Source organism: Giraffa tippelskirchi, chromosome 11 (genome assembly GCF_054371585.1).
Source record: "Giraffa tippelskirchi isolate mGirTip1 chromosome 11, T2T-mGirTip1v1.2.pri, whole genome shotgun sequence".
Classification (NCBI taxonomy): domain Eukaryota; kingdom Metazoa; phylum Chordata; class Mammalia; order Artiodactyla; family Giraffidae; genus Giraffa; species Giraffa tippelskirchi.
This window is the reverse complement of record NC_137285.1, coordinates 11,425,706-11,450,326: the sequence shown is the minus strand read 5'-3', so window position 1 is coordinate 11,450,326 and position 24,621 is coordinate 11,425,706. Positions and strand designations below refer to the sequence as shown.

At 54.2% G+C, this 24,621-nt stretch overlaps 2 protein-coding genes across 16 annotated transcripts in view; one reads left to right on the top strand and one right to left on the bottom strand.

Moving 5' to 3' along the window:
- Positions 1–1,645: 1,645 nt before the first annotated feature.
- On the bottom strand, positions 1,646–23,992 carry LOC145527929 (uncharacterized). 14 transcript variants are annotated; one of them, XR_014070000.1, is made up of 5 exons: positions 4,559–4,928; positions 4,271–4,446; positions 3,923–4,026; positions 2,507–2,890; positions 1,646–2,376 (listed from the first exon to the last, which is right to left on the bottom strand). XR_014070000.1 is itself a non-coding variant. In XM_081546397.1 (4 exons), the coding sequence occupies exons 1-3, from the start codon at positions 4,695–4,697 to the stop codon at positions 3,691–3,693; spliced, it is 360 nt and encodes a 119-aa protein (XP_081402523.1). In that variant the 5' UTR covers positions 4,698–4,928; the 3' UTR covers positions 1,646–2,890; positions 3,681–3,690. The 14 variants fall into 14 exon arrangements, 1 of the variants encoding a protein (XP_081402523.1); XR_014070001.1 differs by having other exon boundaries at positions 2,507–2,803; XR_014070002.1 differs by lacking the exon at positions 4,271–4,446.
- DTX1 (deltex E3 ubiquitin ligase 1) overlaps positions 4,244–24,621 on the top strand; it is a 38,541-nt gene continuing 18,163 nt past the window's right edge. The window contains exons 1-3 of one of the 2 annotated variants that reach the window (XM_081546396.1): positions 4,244–4,479; positions 4,992–6,029; positions 23,480–24,158. In XM_081546396.1, the coding sequence (XP_081402522.1) occupies positions 5,771–6,029; positions 23,480–24,158 (938 nt within the window). In that variant the 5' untranslated portion in view covers positions 4,244–4,479; positions 4,992–5,770. Of the gene's footprint in view, positions 4,483–4,991; positions 6,030–23,479; positions 24,159–24,621 lie in introns of both variants that reach the window. The other variant, XM_081546395.1, reaches the window with a different exon arrangement.

The window sequence follows — 24,621 nt, the reverse complement described above, 5'->3', positions numbered from 1 at the left end:
TTTCTTGTTTCCACTTAAACTTTCCCCCTGACTGCTGAGGGAAAGACCACAGCTGGCCCACGGACCAGGAGGTAGGGAGCCGGACAGAGGAATTCAGAAGGGCCTTAATGCACTCGGCTCCCTGGGGTGGAGGGCAGGGCTGACATCTACCTCCCAGGACCCATGCCCCAATCGTACGTGACCCTGGTGTGGTCTTCAGAGTCACCCATCTTGTTCTGTGTCCCACAGAGCAATTCCCACACCTTCACTTCCCACTCCAGGGGATCTAGCCCAGCACTGGGCACCCAGTAGTTGCTCAATAAAGTCTGGTCATTTTCAGGCTCTTTCATACACAACTTGAATTGTGTTAAATTCCCTTCAGGGACTTCCCTGGTGGTCCTGTAGTTAAGAATCCACTTGTCAATCAATTATAGGGGTGTTCAGTCACTTCAGTCATGTCCAACTCTTTGTGATCCTACGGACTGTAGCCTGCCAGACTCATCTGTCCCTGGGATTCTCCAGGCAAGAATACTGGAGTGGGTTGCCATGCCCTCCTTCACAAGGTCTTCTCGACCCAGGGATCGAACGTGTGTCTCTTAGGTCTCCTGCATTGGCAGGCGGGTTCTTTACCACTAGACTGATGGGTTCAATCCCTGATCTGGGACTATCCCACCTGCTACAAGGCAACTAAGCCTGCGTGCCACAGCTACTGAGCCCGCACTCTGGAGCCGGCAGCTACCGAAGCCCAAGCACCCTACAGCGCATGCTCTGCAATGAGAGAAGCCACCCCAGGAGAAGCCCGAGCAGCACAAGGAACTATAGCCCCCACTCGCCGCAACTAGTGAAAGCCCACGCACAGCAATGAGGACCCAGCACAGCAAGGAAGGCCCCAAAATAAGTAAATAAATAAATTAAAAAACCTCCCTTCAGTAACTTCCATGGCTCTTAGGATAAAACCCCAAACCCATGCTAGGCCCAGCATGGTGACCTTGCCCACCTCGACTTGCCCCAGGCTCACCCCTGATTCATTCTCAGTGGTCACTCCAGCTTCCTCTCTGTTACTTTAACACACCAAGTTCTTTCCCACCTCTGAGGCTTTGGACATCCCTGCTCCTCCTCCCACTGGTGTAGCCATGTTACGACTATGGATCCTTTGGGGAGTAGCTGAAATGTCACCTCCTCTGAGAAGCCCTCCCTGACTCCCTAGACCTGGCTGGACATCTGTTAGGGGCCCTCATGATATCCTGAACTTCTTCATGGCTCTTGCAAAGTTTTGTAATCATACTTAAAGTGGTTCTTTGATTCACGGCTCACACTGCCACTAGACTCTGAGAAATAGAAGAGCCAGAAGCATGTTGTTTGGGTTACCTCCTGTGTCTCCCTGCATAGCCTTGTGTCTGGCTTAAGGGCTGGGCTCAGTATATTTTGGACACATAAATGAGTGGATAGATGGATGGAGGGAGGGATGGTAGGTAGAGAAAGGGAGGGTACCTATCCAGCTGAACACATAAATGAGTAGATGAATGAATGGACGGATAGATGGATGGATGGATATGAGAACAAAAAATAAGTCATTTCTTTCTGCCATCTTTCCATGCTGCTGTAATAGTGCACACGAATGTCCTTAAGAACATCGATAATGCTAAGAAAGACAAACTCCAAGTTCATTTAGGCCATGCTCGGAAGTCATCATCTGGCTTTTAATTATTGTTTGTTTGTAGTGGAAGACTTTCCTTGAAAGGTTTATATGATTTCTATTGTGATGATGAAGCATGGCTACATCAGCAAATTGGAAATCATTGATGATCACAGAGCAAGAACATCATTGCAAAACTCACAGGTTAAATAAGTGTGATTAGCCTCAAATTTGACATATCACTCAAAGATCTAGAAAAGTGACAGAATCATATTCTTTCATCTCCTTGCATTGATGACCTCAGCTAGTATCATGGCTGCAAGGAAGCAAGACAAAAACACATGGAAGGGAAAATCCTGGGATTCTTCTATGAGGGGTGGCATTCCTACACACAATACATTTTAAAAAGAGTTTGTGATGGACTGCGTTTGTCCTAGCGGCTCCTCCACTGGTGTCTGAGCCATCTCCCCAGTGGATTGTGAGCTCCATGAAGGTCAAATTCTTTCCCCCTCTTTGCAATTTCTTTCTCCCAGGATGGTGGGGGAGCTGGGCTCTGTACTTCCAGCTGCTCCACAGCCCAGTTGAGAGGGCCGCCATGAGGGCCACGCTGCCCTCAGCTGGATGCTGAACAAACACCACGGCAGCACTGGTGGTGTAGGAGGTGCAAAAGCATTTTGGATTCAAATCCCAGCTCTGCCACTCACTCCCTGGGGGAACTTGGACAAGCCGCTTTGAGCTCCAGGAGATTTTTTTTTTTCCATCTGTAAAATGAAGACAATATTACCTACCTTGTAGGACAATCATGAAGGGGAGTGAGCATTATGTAAGCACCTTGGCACATAATAGACACTCAATAAACAACAATGCTTATGTAATAAACACCAGCCATACCACACGAGGGTGAATAAGATGCAGTCCCTTATCTCAAGGATGTCTCACTCTAGCAGGGACAGATTCCACTGAAGTGGTTTGTTGCGATAAAGGGTATCCTGTCAAGGTATATGTGATGGAACACAGAGGAAGATGGGATGAGTTCAGGGAAGGCTTCTCGGAGGAGGTGACCTTTAGTCAGATGTTAAATAGCATCGTACAGTCTGGAGTCTTGAGTCCTTCTTTCCAACTTGCTGCTAAATTTCCAGGTGACCTTGAGCCAGCTTCTTCTCCATCCTGAGGTCCCCAGACCTCCTTCTGTAACATAAGGTTGTTCGGCATCAGCTCTAAATCTTTTGGGTCACAGCCTCCCTTGAGAAGAATCTGCAGAAAGCCAGAGCCCTTCTAGAAAAAAAAAAATGCACAGACATGTAAGTCTGTAATAGGAGGACAGGAGAGCCATCAGTGGACCCTAGGCTAAAACTCCAGAGCTCAGCCATCCCATTGGCACAGTAGCACCTCAGAGCTGGCTCTGCCCTCAAACACAGCCTCTGTCTTTAGTCTGCAGAGGCACAAGCAAACAGAATCATGATCCAGTCTGGAAAAGCCCCTCAAGCACTGGACAGCAGGAGATAGCAGGGCCTTGGGGAGCTGGCGGGGGTTGGGGGGTAGGTCACTCTGGCTGGCTGGAGAACCAGAGTTCCTTCTGGGAAAGCTCCCCTGAGCCATCTGCCTTTGACCTTGCCTAGTTTATCACCATCTGCCCTGGAGAGGAAGAGGAGAGTGGGCTGCTCTGGGCAGGCTCCCAAACAGGCCGCTGACCCCCGTCTGCCACCCAGGCTGGAGTTCCCGGACGCATCCTTCCTCTTCCCTAATCTAAACACCCGCAGGCCTCTCGAGTGGTCCATCCCCACCCCCCTTCCCCCCAGCGCCCAGATGATGTGTTCTCAGTTGCATCCAGCTTGCTGGACAAGGGAGAGCTGGCCCTCCCATTAACACTTGAGCTGCTGCCACCACCTGCCTCCCTGTCCATCCAGCCTGCCCTCGCCTAGCATCTATTGAGCACCTGTTGTTGGCAGGCATCCCTGAATGAGACGACAGAGGGCCTACCCTTACCTTCCTTCGAAGTCTCTGCCTCCTGGCCTAGATCCCCCCACACTCCTGGAGGCAAGATGTTCTTGCTACCCCCACTTACCTGGAGCAGGTTAGTTGTCTTGGGGGAAGCTGGCTCTGGTCTGGCTAATTGGGTACTGAGAGGAGAATCAGCTCTGAGTAGTGTCTGAGCATTGCTCTAAGCTGCTGTGTGATCCTGGGCTTATTTCTTACCCTCTCTGGGCCTCAGTGGGCCCACATGTACATTTCAGATTTCATGATTCCCTCTGCCAGCCCCTCCTCACTCCCCTCCCCCAGAAGAGTGGAAGGAGAAAAGAAGCCTACCCTAGAACTCTTTAAGATCTTTCTGTAAACAACTTCTGGATCCTAATCCATTCGTTCGAACATTTATTGAGCATCTATTGTGTACCAGACCCTGGACTGGGCAACTGGAACGTAAAAATGACTCAGATTCAAGCAGGTCATCCAATGGACACCCCACTCCATGGCCTGAATCCTGCTGAGGTCAGGGAGCCTCGGGGGATCCCAGGTGGGCCTAGCCCAGGATATGGGGCGCCCGGGGACTCGCGTGTCAGCGCCGGCGGTGCTTAGGGCCGCGATCTGTCTCCTCCCCTTCCTCCTTCTCCGCCCCCTCCCCTCCCTCCCATGAGCTCGGCGACGGCCGCCTCCCACCCGCGGGATCCCGGCGTCCGGCAGCCGGCTCACGCGTCCGTCGGTCGGCTGGGTAGTCTGTCCGCGCGCGGAAAGCCCAGCGCCCCTCCGCGCGGCCTGGGAGGGAAAGGGCGCGGAGGCGGGACCGCGGCTCCCTCCCACTCCGGGGGGAGCCCAGGAGGCAGCGGTGCTGAAGCCTGAGCCGGAGAAGGAGGCAGAACCGGGCAGAGGTGGTGAGAGCGCGGGGTGCCCAGGGACCCCACCCCCGGCTCCTTCGGGAGGCCCGCGCGCGCTTTGGGGAGGTCTGACCTGAGGAAGGAGGGTTGTTACCCGCAGGGCGGGAGGCATAGGCGATCCAGCTCCCGGCTTCGCCTGCTCGGTGACGCGACCCCTGAGGGGCCCTGGGCCGCGCCTGCAGCGCCGCGCATCCTGGCACCTCCCGGCGCATCCCGTATCCCTCTGCCGGGAGGAGCGGGCCCCGGGAGAGGGGAGCGCTCAGGTTGCTGAGGAGGGGGCGCCGCAGGCGAGGGGTCTTGGAAAATCGCGCCCCCAGCCCCAGCCCTCCCTTGAGGCCTGTCTCAAGGGAGCGCGACCGGGCGACCCCCTTTAGCCCCCATCTCTGCCCGCCCCCCCCATCGGTTCCCCATTGTTCTCAGCCCATCGCTCTCCCGGGGAAGGGGGGAGGGGGTGCCGCGCTCCGGTCTTAAAGGGCCCTCTCCCTCCCCTTCTTGTCTCCTGGCAGGTGGCGAGCGCGAGTGGGGTGGGGCGTGCCCACGGGCCCCCGCCCCCCTCGTCCCCCAGCCCAGCTCGGGAGCCGCAGCCCAGATCAGGGGGCCGGGAGTAGCCGCCGCACCCCTCCCCCGTGCGTTCTTCGAGCCACCCGGGCCTTCCAGGACGCCGTGGACCTGGGGGGTGGGGACAACGGGGACAGGGACGCCCCCTTCAGCGGGAGCCGTCGGGGGGCGTGGGGGGGCGGACCTGAGACAAGGCCAGCAGCCCCTCTGGAGCCAGGCGCAGGGTCTGCGAGCGCAGAGGGCCGGCCAGGGCGCTGCAGAGACGGGAGGCTGGGGCCCGGCCTCCTCCGGGGGTGACAGGCCCTGCCGCGGCCAGGAAGAACGGGGTGGTGGTGGGGGGGACCAGCAGGAAAGAGCCCGGAGCTAGAGTAGAGGCGGCTGCCTCACTCCCTCGTCTGAGCCTGGAGGGAACCCAGGGATTGAGAGCACCGTTTTCCCCTTCCTAAGAAAGACACTTGCCAGAACACACCTATCCTGAGACAGTTCGGAGGGGAAGGGATCCTGGAGCCTGGAACATTCCCCCCACCCCACCCCGAGCCCCCGACACTCCTTTAACTGAGGCCTGCGGGCCTGAGAGGGGCCGGAAGGACACAAAGGAGGCCGGACAGTCCTTGCTGCCCTCCCTGGGGCGAGAAGAAGCTCCCCTCCATCCCCACCGCCGGCTCCCAGGCCCAGGAGGAGCTGGGCGGGGAAGAAGGGGGTCCTGGCCCCTTGGGCGGCAGCGGCCATGTCACGGCCAGGCCAGGGAGTGATGATGCCGGTGAACGGGCTGGGCTTCCCACCGCAGAACGTGGCCCGGGTGGTGGTGTGGGAGTGGCTGAATGAACACAGCCGCTGGCGGCCCTACACGGCCACGGTGTGCCACCACATTGAGAACGTGCTCAAGGAGGATGCCCGGGGCTCCGTGGTCCTGGGACAAGTGGACGCCCAGCTGGTGCCCTACATCATCGACCTTCAGTCCATGCACCAGTTTCGCCAGGACACAGGTGAGTGGACTCACAGCCCTCCCCTCCCCACCACCGCCACCATCACCATCGTGGCAAGATGCTGAAATGCCCCCAGTCTCCCTGAGGAGGGAACCCAGAACCAGGGAAGGCCCACCTGCTGCTCCAACCCCCTCCCCCTAAACGGGTCAGGCTAGCCTAGTCCAGTTGAAGACCTGGGTTCCAATCCAGCCTCTTATGTAGGGCTGCGGACGAGTTATAGCGCTTCTCTGAGCCTCAAGTTCCCCCTCTGCAAAACGGAATGGGTCAGTGTCTCTCACAGCTGTGTGAGGATTAGATAATACTGTGCTCACTGAGCCCAGAGCCTAGAAGATCATTAGCGTTCAATCATCAGAATGAAAGGGCTTTTCCTGCACTTCCTCAATTGATATTTTTTCAACCACTATGGCCAGTCTTACTATCATGTTCATGGTAGTCCTGGTAGGAGTAGCTGTCCCATTTTACAGATGAAGAAACTGAGTCTCACAGAAGCTGAGTGATTTAAACTCAGAGCTGAGATCTAAGCCCAGACAATGGGTCTCCAGAGCTGAAACTCTTAACCAGAATCTTATATTGGCTCTGAGGGCTGGTGTTGTTGGGGTGATGTGGTGGTTGCAACGATGGGGGCAGTTGAGGGGGGTTGGTGGTGTTGATGGTGGAGGGGTGGTAATGATGGAGGAAATAGTGTTGGTGGCGATGTCAGTGGTCATGTTGATTGTGAAACTGGTGGTAGTAGTGATTATTGTGTTGGTGGTGGTCTTGGGAGCGATGTAATGGGGTGGTCATGGTGGAGAGAATGAGGCTGATAGCAGTCTTGGTGTGATAGGTGGTGATGGTGATAAAAACGAGGATGTAATTGAAAACATCATTTCTGTTCGCCATCACTGTGGAGACCTGCCTGAGTCATTGTTGCCTGGTGGTCTGTATGACAAGCTTGGTGGGCAGTGGGGGATGGCAAGGTCCTGCCTCTTGGAAGCTGCCAAGAATCCTTTACATGATCACACTCAGGGATCCACTGATGGAGGTTTGAGGGAGTTACAATGACTCCCTAGATGACAAAACTGCATGTAACAGCCTTGGGGATAATAGAACACGTTCCATCTCCCTAGAGCTATACTGTCCAATATGGTAGCCACTAAGCCCTTGTGGCTATTGAAATTTAATTAAAATTAAATCAAATTTAAAATTTAGTTCCTCAGTCCCACTAGCCACCTCCACATGCTCAGTAGCCACAGGTGTCTCGTGGCTACTATACTAGACAGCATAGGTCCAGAACACTGCCCCCATCGAAGAGAGTTCAAGCGGCTAACTCTACTCTGGAACATCGCTTGGTGCCTACTGGGTGGTCCCCACGTGTGGAAGTAGGTGAATTCATGACAAATGGTTTGTTGTGACTTTTCCGTACATCTGTGTCCCCAAACTTTGGGAATTGGCAGCGGTCACTGGTGGTACCAATTGTTCATTCATGCCATCATTGACTTACCAATCTCCTGTGTGTCAGACCCCCATGCTGAGCGATAGAATACTGTAAGGAGCAAGACCGCCAGGGTCAGGGAAGTCCAATGGTTAGGACTCAGAGCTTTCACTGCCATGTCTTGGATTCAATTCCTGCAAGCTGCGTGGCATAACCAAAAAGAAAGACAGCCAAGCTCCTTAGTAGAGGTCTATTTGTGGAGGACCTATGCAGGAGATCCCTGTGTAGTCAGCAAGCAAGGGAACACATTAACCACACAGATAATCAGTTGCAGGTCTCAGAACAAGGAATAATCTTGGTCGAGTAGTGGTCACAGAAGGCTCATCCAAGGAAGTCAGGTTTGACTAGAAATCTAAAGAATGTCTGAGGGAGACAGCTTCCCAACAGAGGGAACAGCCAGTGCAAAGGCCCTGTGGCAGGAAGGAGCAGGGTACGTTCAAACCCATTGCATTTGGAGTGCAGTGGATGAGGGGAGGTGGTACGAGATAAGGTTGGACTGCGGAAGAATGAATACCTGTGTACGTATGGCTAAGCCCCTTTGTTGTCCACCTGAAACCATCACAGTGTTGTTAACTGGCTACACCCCAATACAAAATAAAAACCTTTTTTTAAAACAAAAATAAAAGATGAAGTTCGAGCAGGGATTGGACATACAGCCCTGGATAGCCGTGAAAGGGGCTTTGGATTTTATCCTGAGGGTAGAAGAAGTCAGCATCGAGCCCTCGTGCCAATCCTTCCAGAGTGGCAGAGTCCCTGATAAAGAATTGCTGGGCATCCCCTGCCCCATTTTCTCTGGTTTATTCCAGAGCCATCTCTGGTGGAGGGCAGGGATCTGACAAGGCGTTCTGTAGGTTCAGAGCTAGTGCTGGGCATGAGGAGGGTTTTCCAGGGCCTGACAGGTGGTCCTCAGAAGCTGGAATCGCCCCACTCGAGGCTGCCAAGTTGGCCACTTTGCCTGTGATCCCTGCACCTCTGTTCTGGGCCCCTTTTCTCTTCCCACACCCTCACTTGGGCTCCCAACTCCCCAAACTCCCTCCATTCCCCCTTTCAGGGGGCCCCTTACTCTCAGTGGCATTCTTTTTATGGGTCAGCCTCGCTGCATCCCCCAGAAGTTCAGCGTCAGTCATGTTCCCACTGCCCCCTCCAGGAGCTGCTCACTCCACACCTGCCCCCTGTTTGCCGGAAAAGAGAAAAAAAAAAACCACTCAGCCCTCCACAGGCTCCTGGGAGCCTGCCAAGACCCCTCAGCGAGGGAGGAAAGCCTGGAGACCTCTGGGGCCAGCAGGAGACCTAGGATGCCCGGATAACTGCTAGAGGGAGGGGCAAGATGTCTCCCACCAGGAGTGTTATAATGTGCTTGCCCACTTCTCCCAGGAGCAATACAAAATCAAGGGAGGACATCTAGTCCTCACCCTTCATGATTCAGGGAAGAGCCTCGAGCAGCTGTTGTCACCTCCCCAGACCTCAGTTTCCACATCCATGAGATGCACAAGAGTATCATTTTGCCAGCACGGTTGTTGAGTTGGTGGAGAGAATCACACACCTTATTTTATCCCACAGACTTTAACTAACTGATTACCCACCATATATCCAGCATATATTGAACACTACAGATGCCTGAGAGATGAGTAGGAGATCCTAAATCTTGAAATTGAGGCACACACACACACAAAACCTTGTAAAGTTGTAAAACCCAAAGCTCACATGTATGTACTGAAATGAATACAGCCTCTGTTTAGATTTTTCTCTTTTTAATATCTATTTTTATTTATTTACTTGGCTGCTCTGGGTCTTAGTTGTGGCACACAGCATCTTTGATCTTCGTTGTCATGCGGGGTCTTTTCTTTACGGCATGTGGGATCTGGTTCCCTGACCAGGGATTGAGCCCGGGCCCTCTGCATTGGGATCGCAGAAACTTAGCCACTAAACCACCAGGGAAGTCCCCTAGATTTTCTAATTGTAAGATTCTTGACAAATTCATTGCAGCAGAACTTTAAGTTTTTGTGGGAGGTAGCGGCATGCCCCAGTGACACTGACATTGGCACCACAGACTCTCTGATAAGCTCAGATAGAAACAGGTTAGCCTCTGTGGACCCTACAGTCTCCATCGTAACTGTTGCTGTAGCCTGACTCTGTCACTGTAGTTTGAAAGCAGCCAGACAGTATGCAAATGAATGAATGGGTCTGTGTCTTAATAAAACTAGTTGCAGCCACTGAAATTTGAATTTCATATCATTTTCACAGGTCATGACACATTCTTCTCCTTTCTCTCCCCCCTCCGACCCCCATCCACCAACCATTTGAAAATTTAAAAACTGCTCAGCTCATAAGCTGTGCAAAAGCAGGCAGCCAGTGGATTGGACCAGTGGGCTGCGGTTTACCTACTCCTAATATATTCTTAGCCTGCCCATGGTGTAGGACAGTGCAGATGCCATGGCATGCTCAGTGTGGCCTGTATGAAATACTCGCCTCCTGGCGTGTGCCGAGGTGTACGTGTGTGTGCATACACACAGCGCTGACCCGCCTGTACATCACTGACACCCAAATGCCCTGTCTATAAGCCTGTCATGCTGCCAGCAGAAAGAAAGCCCAGGTGTCAGGCTTGGACCACAGGGGAAGGGCCAGCCCTGGTCCCATGGGGGCTGCTGTTTGCTCAGCCGGTGCCCCGTCACCTCTCCCCGGCTGGGCTGTTTTCATCACTCGCCACGGTGGGTGAGTTTCCCTTTGAAGCCCCACAGGTCTGGAACCCATGTGGCAGGGATGCCGTGACCCTGGTGTTCCTTTCACAGGCACGTCTGCTGCGATGTGGATGATAATGGGCCAGCATGGCACTGGTCCCCCATAGCTTTCCTGGTCTTCCTTTGTCTTGAGCCGACCAAACCAGGATTTCACAAATGGGAAAACCAAGGCAGAGGGGTTGGCCCAGGTGGGCAGAGCAGCCGGTGGTGGAGCTGGGTCCAGGAGCCAGGGGTTCTCAGAGGAAGGTATTGGCTCCCACCAGCAGTGGGAGAAAGATATGGGAACCGCCTCCTGTCCCCCGTGAGAGGTCACCTGCTGAGAGCCACTTCCCCCCTGCTGTGGAGGTAGGTGGCCACCACTGAGGGCTTCACCCAGACCCTGGATCCTCCACTCAGTCCCTGCACAGGACAGAGATCTGAGCTAACCACTCCCCAGGCCATTTCCAGATTTCTCTCTGAGCTCGTGTGGCTGGGAGTAGGGGCAGGAGTAGTGATGAACTGATGGGTGACAACCATTCTCTTCTCCCTCTGCTGCTGGGGGCACTCCTGGCCGCCTTCTGCCCATTCTGCAGATGGGACAGCTGAGGCAGGGGGAGGCCAGCCTGGGGACCATCCACAACTGCTGTCCCCACAGCTCAGAGGACGGCTGTGCCTGGCACTCCCAAGCTGTCAGGCTGGAGTGACAGGTGGCGCCTGGTTTCAGCATCTCCCAAGCCAACCTCAATCCCTTCTCTGGGTAGCCGGCGCTCCACTCAGCCCGGGAGCCCTGAATGGAACATCCTGTCTGAAGACACACTGAGGCTGTCGCAGATCAGGTGGTGCCACCCAGAGAGAGGAGCAGCTGTCACCAGGGAAAGCACCTCCAGAATTTAGACCCTTAGGCAAGTCATCATATCCTCTGAGAGAGAGGCCCAGAGAGGGTGCGTGACTTGCCCAAGGTCACACAGTTGATCACTCCTCTGGAACCAGGTTTCTCAGACAGGTTTCAAGGATGGAGACTAAGGTTACATTCAACAAGCCTGCCAAGAGAGTCGCCTCCCCCCCTCCCTTGAGCACTCTGCTGGGGCTTGTTGCCAGATTCTGTGCCAAAGTAGGAACAGCCTTGTGCAACCTCAGAGGCCTCCGGGGCCCAGCTCCCCAGTTACAGAACCTCTTGGGACCTTCTCCCAGACAACCTGGAGGGCCCCTAGGGGGGCTGGGCCTGACACTAGGGGCAGGAAGGATGATCTGTGTTTGGATTGGGAGGGGGTCTGTCCCCTGGTGGGTGCAGCTCCAGCTGATTCATACAAGGGGTATCTTCCACCACCACCTGTTGCGCTGCCTGCATCTCCACCCTGACGGATCCATCTTTTTGCTTCCGGCTGCTTGTCTGGCTCCTGGAGTCTCTTCGGGTACCACACTTTTATTTGATAATCACTAGTGCCTACTCAGTACCAGGCCCTGGGCCGGTTCCTTGGAACTCAGATGGATAAGACCCCTGCCAAATGGGTTTCAGAGTCTAGCCAAGACAAAGGCAGGTACATATCATGGGGATGGCAGCCAAACTCTCGGATTTAGATATAGATCTGGATTCCAGCTTGGCCCTTTGCTGGCTGTGTGACCATGGGCTAGCCCCTTAACCTCTCTGAGCCTCAGATTCCTATTCTGCAAAATGAGAATAAGAATAGTCCCTTCCTGAGAGGATTATTATCGTGAGGATTGAATGAGATAATGTAGGTAAAATCACAGAGAATATTATTTTGCACATAGTACTCATATTCAAGTAGGAAAAAGATTTAAATACCTCATAGGAGAGGTACAGGTTGCCTGACCAGATGATATGGACAGTGTGTGCCTGGGGCCTCTGAGAGGGAGGACTTCCTGGAGGAGGAGTTCTCCAAGAGTCCGTATGGTTTGAGGAACACTTCTGGCTGGAGGCAACCCAGGCAGGCCTGAGTGGGAGAGGGAGGCAGTGACAGAAGCCTGGAGAGGCAGGGAGGGGAAGGGAGGCCTCTTGAGTCCCACTGGGCATGACTGGGCCACCAGCTGTTACCCTTTAGCAGCCAGGCCCCAGGGGACCCAGAGCCACACTTCAAGACCAGCCTCATTAATCACAGGCCCTCAGAGGCCAGAGGTGAAGCCGGCTGGGCAGGGGCTGACGCAGGCCCTTCCCCACAGTCTGGCTGGGCTCCCTCCTCCCAGCCAGCAGGCATCAGCCCACTTTATACACAGCCAAGGTGAGGCTCAGAGGGTGGAGAGCCACCTGCCCAAGCTAGGAAGACATGGATCAGAGATTCAGATCCGGGTGGCCTGCAGTGCCCGCCCTGCGCTAGGCCTGATTGCCCCAGCACCTTGGACAGCACCACCCATGGCTGGACCACTCCTGTGGGGAGTGGGGGTGAGAGATGCTGGGTCACGTCCTCCTGGTAGCATCTTCTCTTTCCTCTCATGTGCCCTGCCCCTGCTGCTCCCCTCTCTGTCCTTTCCTGTTCTCTCCCAACCTCCCCCCACCCCACATCCTCATCAGTCCAAGGGAGCTGTAGAGTCTGACCTAGAGATGAGGGAGGTGATGGAAGCTGTGCTGGGGAAGTGTGGCGGCTGGAATAGGAGATGTGATAGGAAGGTGATGAGAGCCATGGGGGCGGGGAGAGGACAGGGAGGTGATGGGGCTATGATTGGAGCTATTAATGGTAGGGTGGGGTGGGGTGGGGAGGGTGTGATAAAGGGGACTGTGATGGGGAGGGTTATAGCAGCGGTCATGGAGGGAAAGCAATAGGAATGCCATGCAGACTGTGATGGTGGGTGGTGAAGGAGGTGATAAGGAGTGAAGGGGGAGGCATGAGGTTCTAAAGAGGAGGTGATGGAAGATGTGATAGGAGGATAATGAGAAGGGGCTAGGATGGGGAGGTGATGACTGGTCACACGGGAGCTGCCCATTCAGGCTGTGGGCAGTGGGATCCTTAGCTCCCTCCCCAGGGTATGGAGGGTGCCTGGGGCCCTCCCAGGCTCCCCCTCATATCTGTGTCTCCCTGGGCCTCCCTCTCACTCCTATATCACACAAAGCAGTAGCCACCCCAGGACAACCTCCAGGTCCCAAGACAGTCGTCACCCCCCACCCCAATGAACCCACTCAGGCTCCCAGTCGACGCAGGCACCCCACCAGCCCCCAGCTACCCTTGGCTGATACCAGCTGAGAGCATGAGGCCCCCAGTCTGGAAGTGGCTGCCTCAGGGAACCTTGCTGGTGAGGTCCGGGCTCTAAATTCCCTTCTTCACAGCTCTCTGGTAATTGTAGGGGTGGGGTAAGGAGGGGAAGTGATGCTGGCTTGTGACTTTGAGTAAACCACACTATCTGCATGAGTCTCGGTTTCCTCTTCTGTAATATGGGCCCAACAACAGTGCCCATCTCGTGAGATTTTGACCAGTATTAATTTGTTCATTCAGCAGGAACTTAATGAGCACCTACTATGGGCCAGACACTGTCCTAGGCACTAAGGAGGCAGCCGTGAGCAGGACACATGCAAATCGCTGCTCTCAGAGCCCTTCTATTTTGGTAGGAGTGATGGGCCTGGTACAGGAGGCTAGACACTGAGGAGGTCGGGATGTGGGGGTGTTCTTGATTTGGGGGCCCCAGGAGCAGCCAGGCTGGAGGCTGAGTCTCCCCCAGGTCCTGTGTAGCTGCATCCTGGCTCTGCCACTCTAGCCAAGTGCCTCTCTCTCTGGGCTCCTCCCGTTATCCCTCTGGAGTTGCTCCAGGCTGCCGCTTCCACCTGCCCAGACGGTAGTGGCGGGCGGGTGATGGGCTATGGGAGGGAGTCTGGCACTGGGCCCTAGAGCTGAATGCCCTGAAATGCAGAACAAAGGAGGAGGCAATCAAAGGAGGCGGCGCTGGCGGCCAGGACAGTGCTGCCAGCAGCCTTAGCGTAGCCACCTCTTCTGCTGATGACAAGCTGAGCCCCACCACCACAGAGCCTTTGTCACCTCTCCAGCCAACTGACTGCAAGCAGAGCACACTGGACGACGCATAGGGTCCACCCGAAACGGCACCGACATGGAGCCCTCCCCAGGTTCCTCTCTTCTAGGGAACAAAGGTTCATTTATGCCAAAGTGTTAGTCACCTGGGACTGTGAAAATAAGAGGCGAGGAGCCAGGGGTCAAGATACATGGAGCCCTCCCCAGGTTCCTCTCTTCTAGGGAACAAAGGTTCATTTATGCCAAAGTGTTAGTCACCTGGGACTGTGAAAATAAGAGGTGAGGAGCCAGGGGTCAAGATCTACCTCTACGTTGTAGGTGATTTGAACCAAGTCCCTTTCTCTTTCTGGGACCCAATTTCCCCATCTAGAAAAGACGCTGAGAATTCAGATGCTTCCAGGGCTGCGGCAGCCAACAGAAGTTTGTGCAGTAGCTGGGAAGGCAGTGGTGTTTAACGGTTGTTCTTTAGTGCCTGGTACACAGTAGGTGCTCAATAAGTAGTTGAAAACACGATAGGGTGACTGTGACTCAGCTTCTGCTAACGATCGCCAAGAAAGTCAATGTTTATCGCTGCCTCTTTGGATATTTGGGGATTTTTCTGAAATCCAGACTTGGGTGAGTCCACCTCATTTTTTTTTTTTTTTAATGTTTATTTATTTGGCTGTGCTGGGTCTTGGTTGTGGCATGTGGGATCTTTTAGCTGCGGCATTTGAACTCCCAGCCATGGCAGGTAGGATCCAGTTCCCTGATCAGGGATCACACCCGGGCCCCCACATTGGGAGAGTGGAGTCTTGGCCATTGGACTACCAGGGAAGTCCCCACCCCAATTTTTAAATGCCTGGTCATTATACTTAGAAGATGTAAATAGTGTGGTGACCAAACAAAGTCACAGTCACCCTCCACTTTGCAATCTCTGGCCTAGTCATCTGTAATACTCAGGTGGGTTCACTTGTGTGTATTTGTTCATTCATTCACTCATTCATTCATTCATTTAGCTAGCATTTTCCAAGTGCCCACCTCCCTGTGCTCCTGGCTATGGAAGGATGCTAGGGTGGCTGAAAGCTCCCCCTCCCCAACCTTTGAGAGGCTTCCGGGCTGGGGAGAACAGAGGCCTCAACATTTAGAGCTTGTGCTCTGTGCTTCAATGGCAGTTCTGCAGGTGCACGGCACTGTGTGAGTCCCAAGGAAGTAGTGATTCTCCCTGAGGATGGCAGATTTTAAGAGGACGGTGGTTGAGCTGAACCCTGACAAGTGTGCAGGAACCCAGAGAGGGACACGGGGTGGTGAGGGTGGAATGACATTTCAGGCAGAGGTAACAGCACAGGCAAACACACAGAGGCAGATCCATGCATGTTGTGTTCAGGGAATAACTAGAAGTTTGGTGCTATTAGGGTATGAGGCTGTGTAGACAGCTGGGCTTCAAAGATGAGCTAACGCACTTAGACTGATTCATTCTGAAGGGCACTAGGGAGCTATTGATGGGTGTAAATCAGAGGAGTGATGTGGTCAGACTTGAGTTTGTGAAAGATCCTCTGGCTGCCTTGGGCGAGAGTATGCCTTACAGGGTGTGAAGGGTGCAGACTGGGACACAGGACAGAGGCTGCTGCAGTCGGCTAGGCAAGCAGTCATGGTGGCTTGGACTAGGGTGGTGGCGATGGAAGTGGGGAGAAGTTCAAATCTGGCTGGGTTGAATCCCAGCTTAATAGCTTACATGTGTGATTTGGGGTAAATTACTTCACCTCTCTGTTTGGCATTTGTGCAAGGCAATGATAATAGTGGTACCTGTTCTGTAGAGTGTTATGTGGATTAAGCATTAACATGTAAAACACTTAGCACAGTACCTGGCACATACTAGGTCTTCTGTGAATGTTTACCGTCAGGATGAGGAGGATGTCAATTTCACAGATGAGAAAGTAGAGGCTTGGAAGGGTCAGGGCAGTGGCCCAACTGCACTGAGCGCTCCTGGAGACAGAAGACTCTCTGCTCCTTCTCTTTTCCTGCCCCCTCATTTCCCTCTCTCAGCTGCTGCTGCTATGCCAGGGGGTCCTGAACCCAAGTGTGTTGCAAGCCATGTAACCGGGAAGCCACTCACACAGCTCATAAAGTGGGCACAGCCAGTTTGCAGCTGCCAGCAGCCTCCGGAGGGAGGGCCTTTTGAAACCAATTTAAGGGTGGTAGCCTCTCCAAATGCCCCACAGCCCTTCAGCCACCTCCAGGCAGGGCTGGAGACCCCCTCCCCTCCCCTGCCCACAGAGCCTGGGGAGACTGGGCCAGCTTCAAATGTGCAGAAACCACTAATGGGCCGCAGCTCAGTTGACAAGTCCCCTGGGAGAGTTTGGAGGGAAACAGAACACGGCAGGATTATTGATCACAGGGCGGGAGGGGGAGTTGCCCCGGGTGCACAGACTGCAGTTTGAATCCCAGCATGGCCACCACCCCCAGGTGGACCTCCAAATTTTCCCAAGGAGCCTCAGTTTCCCCATCTGCCAAATGGCACTAACTACAGTGCACAAAACCTCTCGGGCTCTTTCAAAGGCTGATCAGTACGCATCAGCTCTTAGCACAGTAGCTGGAGCTCAGTAAAGCAGGATGACTCTTGCTGTCGATGTCAGGGAGTTGGCCAGCCACTCAGATAATCAGCTGAGGCATCAGGGAGACGGCTACTATTCCAGAAGGCCGTATAACAACTTGGGTCTGAACGTCAGCTATGTCCCTTACTAGCTGTGAAAACCTCCATGCCTCAGTCTCCTCCCCTGGAACACGGGCTGGTAAGAGTAGGGCAGTGAAGGGGACTGCTGGAGTCGAGCAACCTGGGGTGGGTTCCAACTGGATCACTTCCTTGCAGATGACCTCAGGGGTGTTCCTAACCCTCTCTGTGCCCTCTGTTTCCTCACCTCTAAAATGGGATGGTGAATTTCCTGGTGTTCCAGTGGTTAGGACTTGCGACTTTCATTAGCCGGGGTTCAATCCCTGGTCAGGGAACTAAGATCCTGCAAGCTGTGGGGCTCGGCCAAAACAAAATTTTTTTGTAAATAAATAAAATTAACTGGGATGGTAATATCCGTACCTCACAGGGCCATTGTGAGGATTAAATGAGTTATGAGCCTGGCCACAAAAGTGTGTTCTCCGAGCGTGAATGTTACTATGGTGACTTCTGGGTTGGTGGAGGATTCAGTGAAGTATCTCATCAGGCCCAGCATCCACTGGGTGTTGAACTCATGCTTAACCCGCTGCCCCCCACCCCCCACTCTGTCACAGACCTCAGGCGGCAGTGGGACTCCCCCCCCACCTGACAGGATGTCCCATGACTGCCTCCCACAGGCCCCCTCTTCCCGTCAGGGTCTGGGTGCCCCTAAACTGAGGTCACTTCCCTCCGGGAAGCCACCCCCAGAGGGAGGGGTTCACTGCTGGGCCTTGGGACTGGCCCAGCCCAGAGTAGAACCCTTTGGAGGCTAGAGGGGCAGACAGGAGGGCTCAGAACCTTCCCCCCACCCACAGAGTCAGCTTTTTCTTAACGACAAAAATCTGGGGGCTGAGACACCCACACACCTTCAGGCAGGGGGGTCAGATCGGGACCACGTTCTCCAGGCAGAAACTTCTCACGATGGCGAAACAACTGAGCGCAAACTGAGGCAGTGGGTTCCCGTCGCTGGAGCTATCCTAAACTGGACTGTCACTTGGCTGAGTTAAACGGGTCCTAGAACCAGTCTAACCTGGCTTTTCCTTTACTTCATGAATAAGGCATCATTCCCCAAGTCTCCCAAGATTTCACTTCTCTGGGATCTCAATTGTGTTCTGTAAAACAGGAATAATTCTAGTTCTTCCCTGGAAGGAACCAGATGGGGATAAAATGAGTTAGTGCAAGGAAGGTGTTGAACACAGCCTCTGGCACACAGTGGGGACTCAGTCCATGTTCGCTTTATTGTTATGGCTGTAGCTGCTGGCTACCCCCACAGCCTCCCCTCTCCGCTCCTCCCTGTCTCTTGGCCTGGCTCTCTGCTTCTCCCTGACTCTCCATGACTGCATCTGTCTCTAGGCTTCAGGATTCTGTTTCATTGTGTCTCTTTGTCCCCAACCCTCCTGCATCTACCTCAGCACGTCCCATTTTGATCTCGGCCCTCGGTGCGTGTATGTTTCTCCCAGCCTCTCTCTCCCTCTCTCTTGCTTCCTCCCGTGTCTCCATCTCTCTTTGGTTGTCTCTGTCCCAGGCACGAACTGGTCACTGGCTGCAGTGACCGCAGCCGCCCCCACACCCCGTCTCCGGGGGCCCAGCTCCTGCAATCCTCCAGCTGACATTTGGCCAAAGCCCCTTTCCTCTCAGTTCAGCTGGAACAAGATTGGAATTTTTCAACCAAACATTCCTGAGAAACGAAGGAGGGGGTGTAGGGGGACGGAGAACAAAAGCAGACACAGAAACCGGCCCAGAAATAGTACGTGCTTGACACAGGTTCCTCACCACCGTGGGGACACACACCCTGGTGACCGGCACAGCTGGGTGCCCAGGAGGCTGGAGAAGGGGGAGTGGACCCAGCAGAGCTGGTGGATGTCAGAAAGATCAGCTGTGCATCCAGCCCACTAGTCTGAGGCCCTTCCCGTCTCCCAGGCTGAAGAACCTCCAGCCTCTCATCTTAGACCCATTGTTCTGGCCGAAAATCAGGCCAAGGCCACTAGGGAGGAGAAAGAGTGTTTCCACGGTTGCTCCCTTGCACATCTCAAGATCGTGGCCCAGGCAGGTCCCCAGGGAACCAGCTGGCACCCCCCGCCCCTCGGCCTGGTCCAAGGCCAGTGGGAGCTGGGGAGGTAGATGGACAGGCAGGCAGCACTGGGCGCTGCGGGGTGTGGGGCCGGGCTGAGTGAACGGCAGCTGCCCTAATTACTCCAGCTCGCCAGGTTCTGATCTCGTTTGAAAAGGACTCCAGGGACACAGCCTTTAATAACTACCAGTAAACAGGCAGGAAAATCGATACCTGGTAAATAGAGCCCTGGAGAGAGGGATGCTTGGGCTGGCTGGTCCTGACCTGGCTGAGAGAAGCTCCCGGAGTCCTTTGTTGCAGAGCTGGCCAACGCCGACCTTTGGAACTCTGTCCCCCGCCTTTCCCGGGACCCCGTGTGCACTTTGGCTCCTGCCCTCCACGTCCGCACTCCCTCTCCATCAAGACCAGCTCCTCCCCTTTCCCACTCCCTCTGAGCCCTGACCTGTGCCAAGTAGGTTGCTTGTTTCAGTTGAAGACGCATCCTTTGACATGCCTTGTGCCTAGTGCTGGGAACAAAAACATAGATGTGACCAAATCCTTGTCCTCCTGAAAGTCATCAGCCAGTGAGAGAGATTAAGAACAAAAACAACTAGCTTATTGACAGTGTAAGGATAGACACGCGATAAAAAACAGCATGTGCTAGCTGTAACAGCAGAATGGAAAAGCAATTCCTGGAGGAGGTGGGCATGTAGAGGGTTTTGTTGGGTGAATAGGAGTTTACCAAGTGACCAAGGGGTGGGAAAGGGTGAATGTGGTAAAGTAAATAATAATAACGGCATCTTAGCTAACATTCATCAAGGACTTACTGTAGCCAAGCTCTCTGCCAAGCACCTATGGTATGCATTATCTTATTTTGCCCCATAGTAATTCCTTGGAGGCTAGGTATTAATACCCCTATTTGACAGATGAGGACACTGAGGCTAAATGTGGAGCCAGAATTTGCACATGGCTTGTGAGACTTCTGAGTTGTTTCTCTCAACCCACTTCACTCTGCATCTTCCGCCCCTGATCCCGCCCAACCCAGCTCAAGACCTGGCACACAGAGGTGCTTAAATATGGCAAGTTCCCACCCATTCCCTTCCCTTCCCATCCAGGGGTTACACCTTCCAAGTAACACAGCGCCTTAACCCTTACTGGGAGGCCCATCAGACCTGAAGATCATCTATCACGAACCCTCATTTTGCAGATGGGGAAACAGAGGCTCTGAGAGGGGAAGACCAGGCCTCAGGAGCAGAGCCAGAGCAGGATCCCGGATTTTCCCTCTAACTAATCCCCTCACAGCCCTACCCATTGTCAAGGAAAAAAATCAATTTGTGCACACTCAATTAAAATGATAAAGCAGACAGGAGAAAGAGGCTGCCCTGGAGGCCCAGGGGGGATATTGTCATGCAATTGACTGGATGTTATAGGAGCCTGGGGACCCCATGCCCACCACGCCCCTCTTATTTGCCTCGACTGCCCCAGCTCTTTGGGCACTTGGAAAGGGCCAGGGGTCGTCTGTAGCCCTTGGGATGCAAACAGCGGAGAGAGCAGAGAAGCCTTTCCAGCCCTGGGTAGGGACCCACTGAAGGTCGGGTATAATCTGTGCCAGAAGGGAGAAGCCTGAGCAAGGCTAGGGGAGGAGGGGGTCCTCGGGATGGACTATGATAGGCCCTCATCCATCCAGCTGCAGATTCCAGGGCCAGGTACCCTGGGGTTAACAGGGTTAACAGTGCCAGTTAACAGTAGAAACACCCTCAAGGTAGGGAGGCCCCACTGCGTGCCAGGCACTGTGCTAGGCAGGGAGTAAAGCAGGCAGGATCCCTCACCTCAGGGGTGAGACAGAGAGTAAAGCAAGTCTGTAGATCAATGTATCATGCAGGTAGCACTCAGTGCCACGAAGAAAAACTGAGAAAGGGAAAAAGATGGCAGTGGGAGGGCAACGGAAGGGTAGTCTTTGCAAAGAGGTGATGTTCAAACAGAGACCTAAAAGAAAAGAGGGAGGAAACCATAAGAATGTGTGGAAGTGGTGAGGTCATATTCCAGGTGGAGGAGACAGTATATGCAAAGGCCCTGAGGTTGGGCATTGCTTCAGGTCATTGAGGAGCAGCACAGGGACCAGGGAGTGAGTGAGGGGGAGCTTTGTAGATCCTTGGGATCTTGTAGGGGCTTGTAGACGATGCGGTGCTTTGTAGATCATGGCCAGGACTTTGACTTTGACTCCAAGTAAGCAGGGAACCATGGGAGAGTTTTGAGCCAAAGAAGAATGTGATCTGACTTGAATGAGATGCCTCTGGCTGTGGTGTAGGGAACAGATCCTACAGAAGGTAAGGACAGAAGTGGAGAACAGTCATGAGTCTACTGCCATGGTCCAGGCAGGAGGGACATAGTGACTTACACCAGATAGATTTGGTGTGCTGGGGAGAGGGGGAAGTGGTCAGGTGTGGGATGTATTTGAAGACAGAGATGACAGGATTTTACTAATAGGTTGGGCATGGGGTGTGACATGAGAATTCAGGGGTAGGTCCAAAGATTGGGGGTTTGGGGCTTGAGCAGCTGGAAAGATGGAGTTGCTTAACTGGAACAAGGAAGATTTCAGGAGGAACAGGTTTGGGGTTAGGGTTAGTAAGGAAGGTCACAGCTGTGCTATGGCAGAGTTGAGTTTGAGAAACCTGTTGAACCTGTATGGGAAGCTGCTGAGGGAACTGCTGGATACACAAGCCTGGCTTTCAGGAGAGAGGATACTGGAATCATCAGAGTACAGACAGTATTTGTCTTGATGGATTCTTTTAAGACCCTCATAAGGAAGGTCTCCTTGTGCCCATTTTAGAGAATTGAAAACTGAGGTCCAGAGTGATTGCATCACCTGACCACAGACACAGAGCTGGAAAGTTAGGCAGCTGGGATTTGAAATGAGGTCTGTCTGCCTCCCAGCCCTGGTGCCCTACTCAGACCCTGTGCTCTGTGGCTATTCTCACTGAATCCCCCCAACAGCCTGGTGTGAGAGGGGAGGGATGGCTTATGGGTTAGTATCACCTTTATTTTCGAGATGGGGCCACCAAGACTTAGTGAGACTAAAGGGACTTGCCCACAGTTGAGGAGCAGTCAAGGGTGCAGCCTTCCTGCCAGTGTGCCACGTGAACCATGCAAAAGAATCTCTCCACACTGGCCCCAAGGCACAGAGCAGGCTAAAGGCACTGAGAAGTCCTGCTGCCTGGACATTGGTCATCTCTGCCGAACCCAGTGTCCATGGAGCCTTGCTCTCAGGAAGCATCTAGAACTGGGAAACATGGAGCAATGGTTGGGAGCCAAACTTCAGGGCCTCTGTTTTTTAAATGGGGGTGCAAATACTCACCTGGCTGAGGTTATCATATGGTTATGTTCATTTTGAATGACCTCTCAGCATGGAACTCTCCACAGGGCAGACAGGTAGTGTGTTTGTTAAAAGAAGGAACAAATAAACAGATGTATGGAAACAAGGAATAAATAAGTGGATGAAGGAATGGATAGCAAAAAGGTATGACTGAATAAAATAACCAAATCCCGAATGAATCAATGTCTGAACTAAATGAATTCATTCATACATTCAGCAACTATCTAGTGAACACCTACTGTGAGCAGGCACTGGGGATACAGCAGTGAATAAAACAAAGTCCTTGCCTTGTGGCAATGGCATTCTAGTGGAAAGAGACAGACAGAAAACAAGATAAATGTGTGAAATATAAAGTATACCAGATGGAGAAAACCCAAGCAGGGAAGGAGAGGGGAAAGAAGGTATATAGAGGGGAAAGACAGTATGTAGAGGTGGTGCACATTTTTACATAGGATGGTGGTAAGTGAAGGAATGACTGAAGTCGTGGATAATGTTGGGAGAATAAATGCAGGCATGAATGGCGGCAGGCATGGGTGACTGGGCTAATGAAAGAATTATTGAACGAATGAACTGAGGAATACATGAATGTGTGAACCAAGACATGAATAAAGGAATGAACAAATGTTTAAATGAACTTGTGCTTGAAGTAATCAACGAATGGATGGACTGATGACTGAGTGAGTGGACGGATGAAGGAAAGAAGGGCCATTGCTGTCTGCACGGTGGTGGCCTCTGTTGATCCCTGCCCTCATCCCAGGCGCCGACTCTGCTTCCCAGCCCCTCCTGGTCTCAACAGATCCCACACCGGCTCCGCCCTTCTTCCCCGCCCCCTTCGCCCCCCCCACCCCAGCCTGTGATGGCCACTGTTTCAGTGCCTGTGTCGACCCCTGAGAGGTGGGGGCCACTTGCCTCCCCTACCCGCCTCGCTGACTGGCATCCCCGTGCTGTCTTGACACCCCACTTCCTTGCCTTCCGCCCCCACCCTGCGCTCCGCCGGCCCCAACCCATGTTGCGCTGACCTTCAAGCTCGCTCCTGCCCGTATACTGACCCCCGCCCCCCGTGTCGTCTCTCGCCCCTCTGGCCGGTCCTGACCACCCCACAACCCCGACCTCGACCCCGCCCCCGCCCGGCCGCGGAGGTTCACCGCCCTCGGGTCCTGATTCCCGTTCCCCTTGTGAGCACAGGCACCATGCGGCCAGTGCGGCGCAACTTCTACGACCCGTCGTCGGCGCCGGGCAAGGGCATCGTGTGGGAATGGGAGAACGACGGCGGCGCGTGGACGGCCTACGACATGGACATCTGCATCACCATCCAGAACGCCTACGAGAAGCAGCACCCGTGGCTCGACCTCTCGTCGCTCGGCTTCTGCTACCTCATTTACTTCAACAGCATGTCACAGATGAACCGCCAGACGCGTCGGCGCCGCCGCCTGCGCCGCCGCCTGGACCTCGCCTACCCGCTCACCGTCGGCTCCATCCCCAAGTCGCAGTCGTGGCCTGTGGGCGCCAGCTCGGGCCAGCCCTGCTCGTGCCAGCAGTGCCTGCTGGTCAACAGCACGCGCGCCGCTTCCAACGCCATCCTGGCCTCGCAGCGCCGCAAGGCACCCCCCGCGCCCCCGCCGTCCCAGCCGCCTCCGGGAGGACCAGCGGGCACGCTCGCCGTGCGCCCCAGCGCCACCTTCGCCGGCGCCGCGCTCTGGGCCGCGCCCGCCGCCGGCCCAGCCGAGCCCGCGCAGCCCCCCGGCGCGCCCCCGCGGAGCCCGAGCGCCCCCGGTGGCGTGCCCACCGCGGGGCAGAACAACCTCAACCGGCCCGGGCCCCAGCGCGTCACCAGCGTGAGCGCACGCGCCTCCATCCCGCCGGGGTAAGCCGGGCCCTGGGCGCAAGGGTGGCGGCCCACCGGGGCTAGGAGCAAAGAATTACAGTAATTATAAAAATCATAAGTACTACCTAGTGTCTATTAAGTATTCACTTTGTGCTAAGAGTTAACTAAGCACCTTAACGCTCATTTATCTGCAGGCATGAGGACCCTATGAGGGAGGGAGCATCATCAGACCCAATTTACAGATAACAGCCCCAATTTACAGATAACGAACAATTTGCAGCATGGGGAGAGTTAGTAACACATCCCAGATCGTGCATTTCACAAGTGATGGAGCCATAGCAGCAGCTACACTGGTGTGTGTGCACGCGTGGCTCAGTCGCTCATTCGTGTCCGGCTCTGCGACCCCATGGACTGCAGCCTGCCAAGCTCCGCTGTCCATGGAATTTTCCAGGCAAGAATACTGGAGTGGGTTGCCATTTCCTCTTCCAGGGGATCTTCCCGT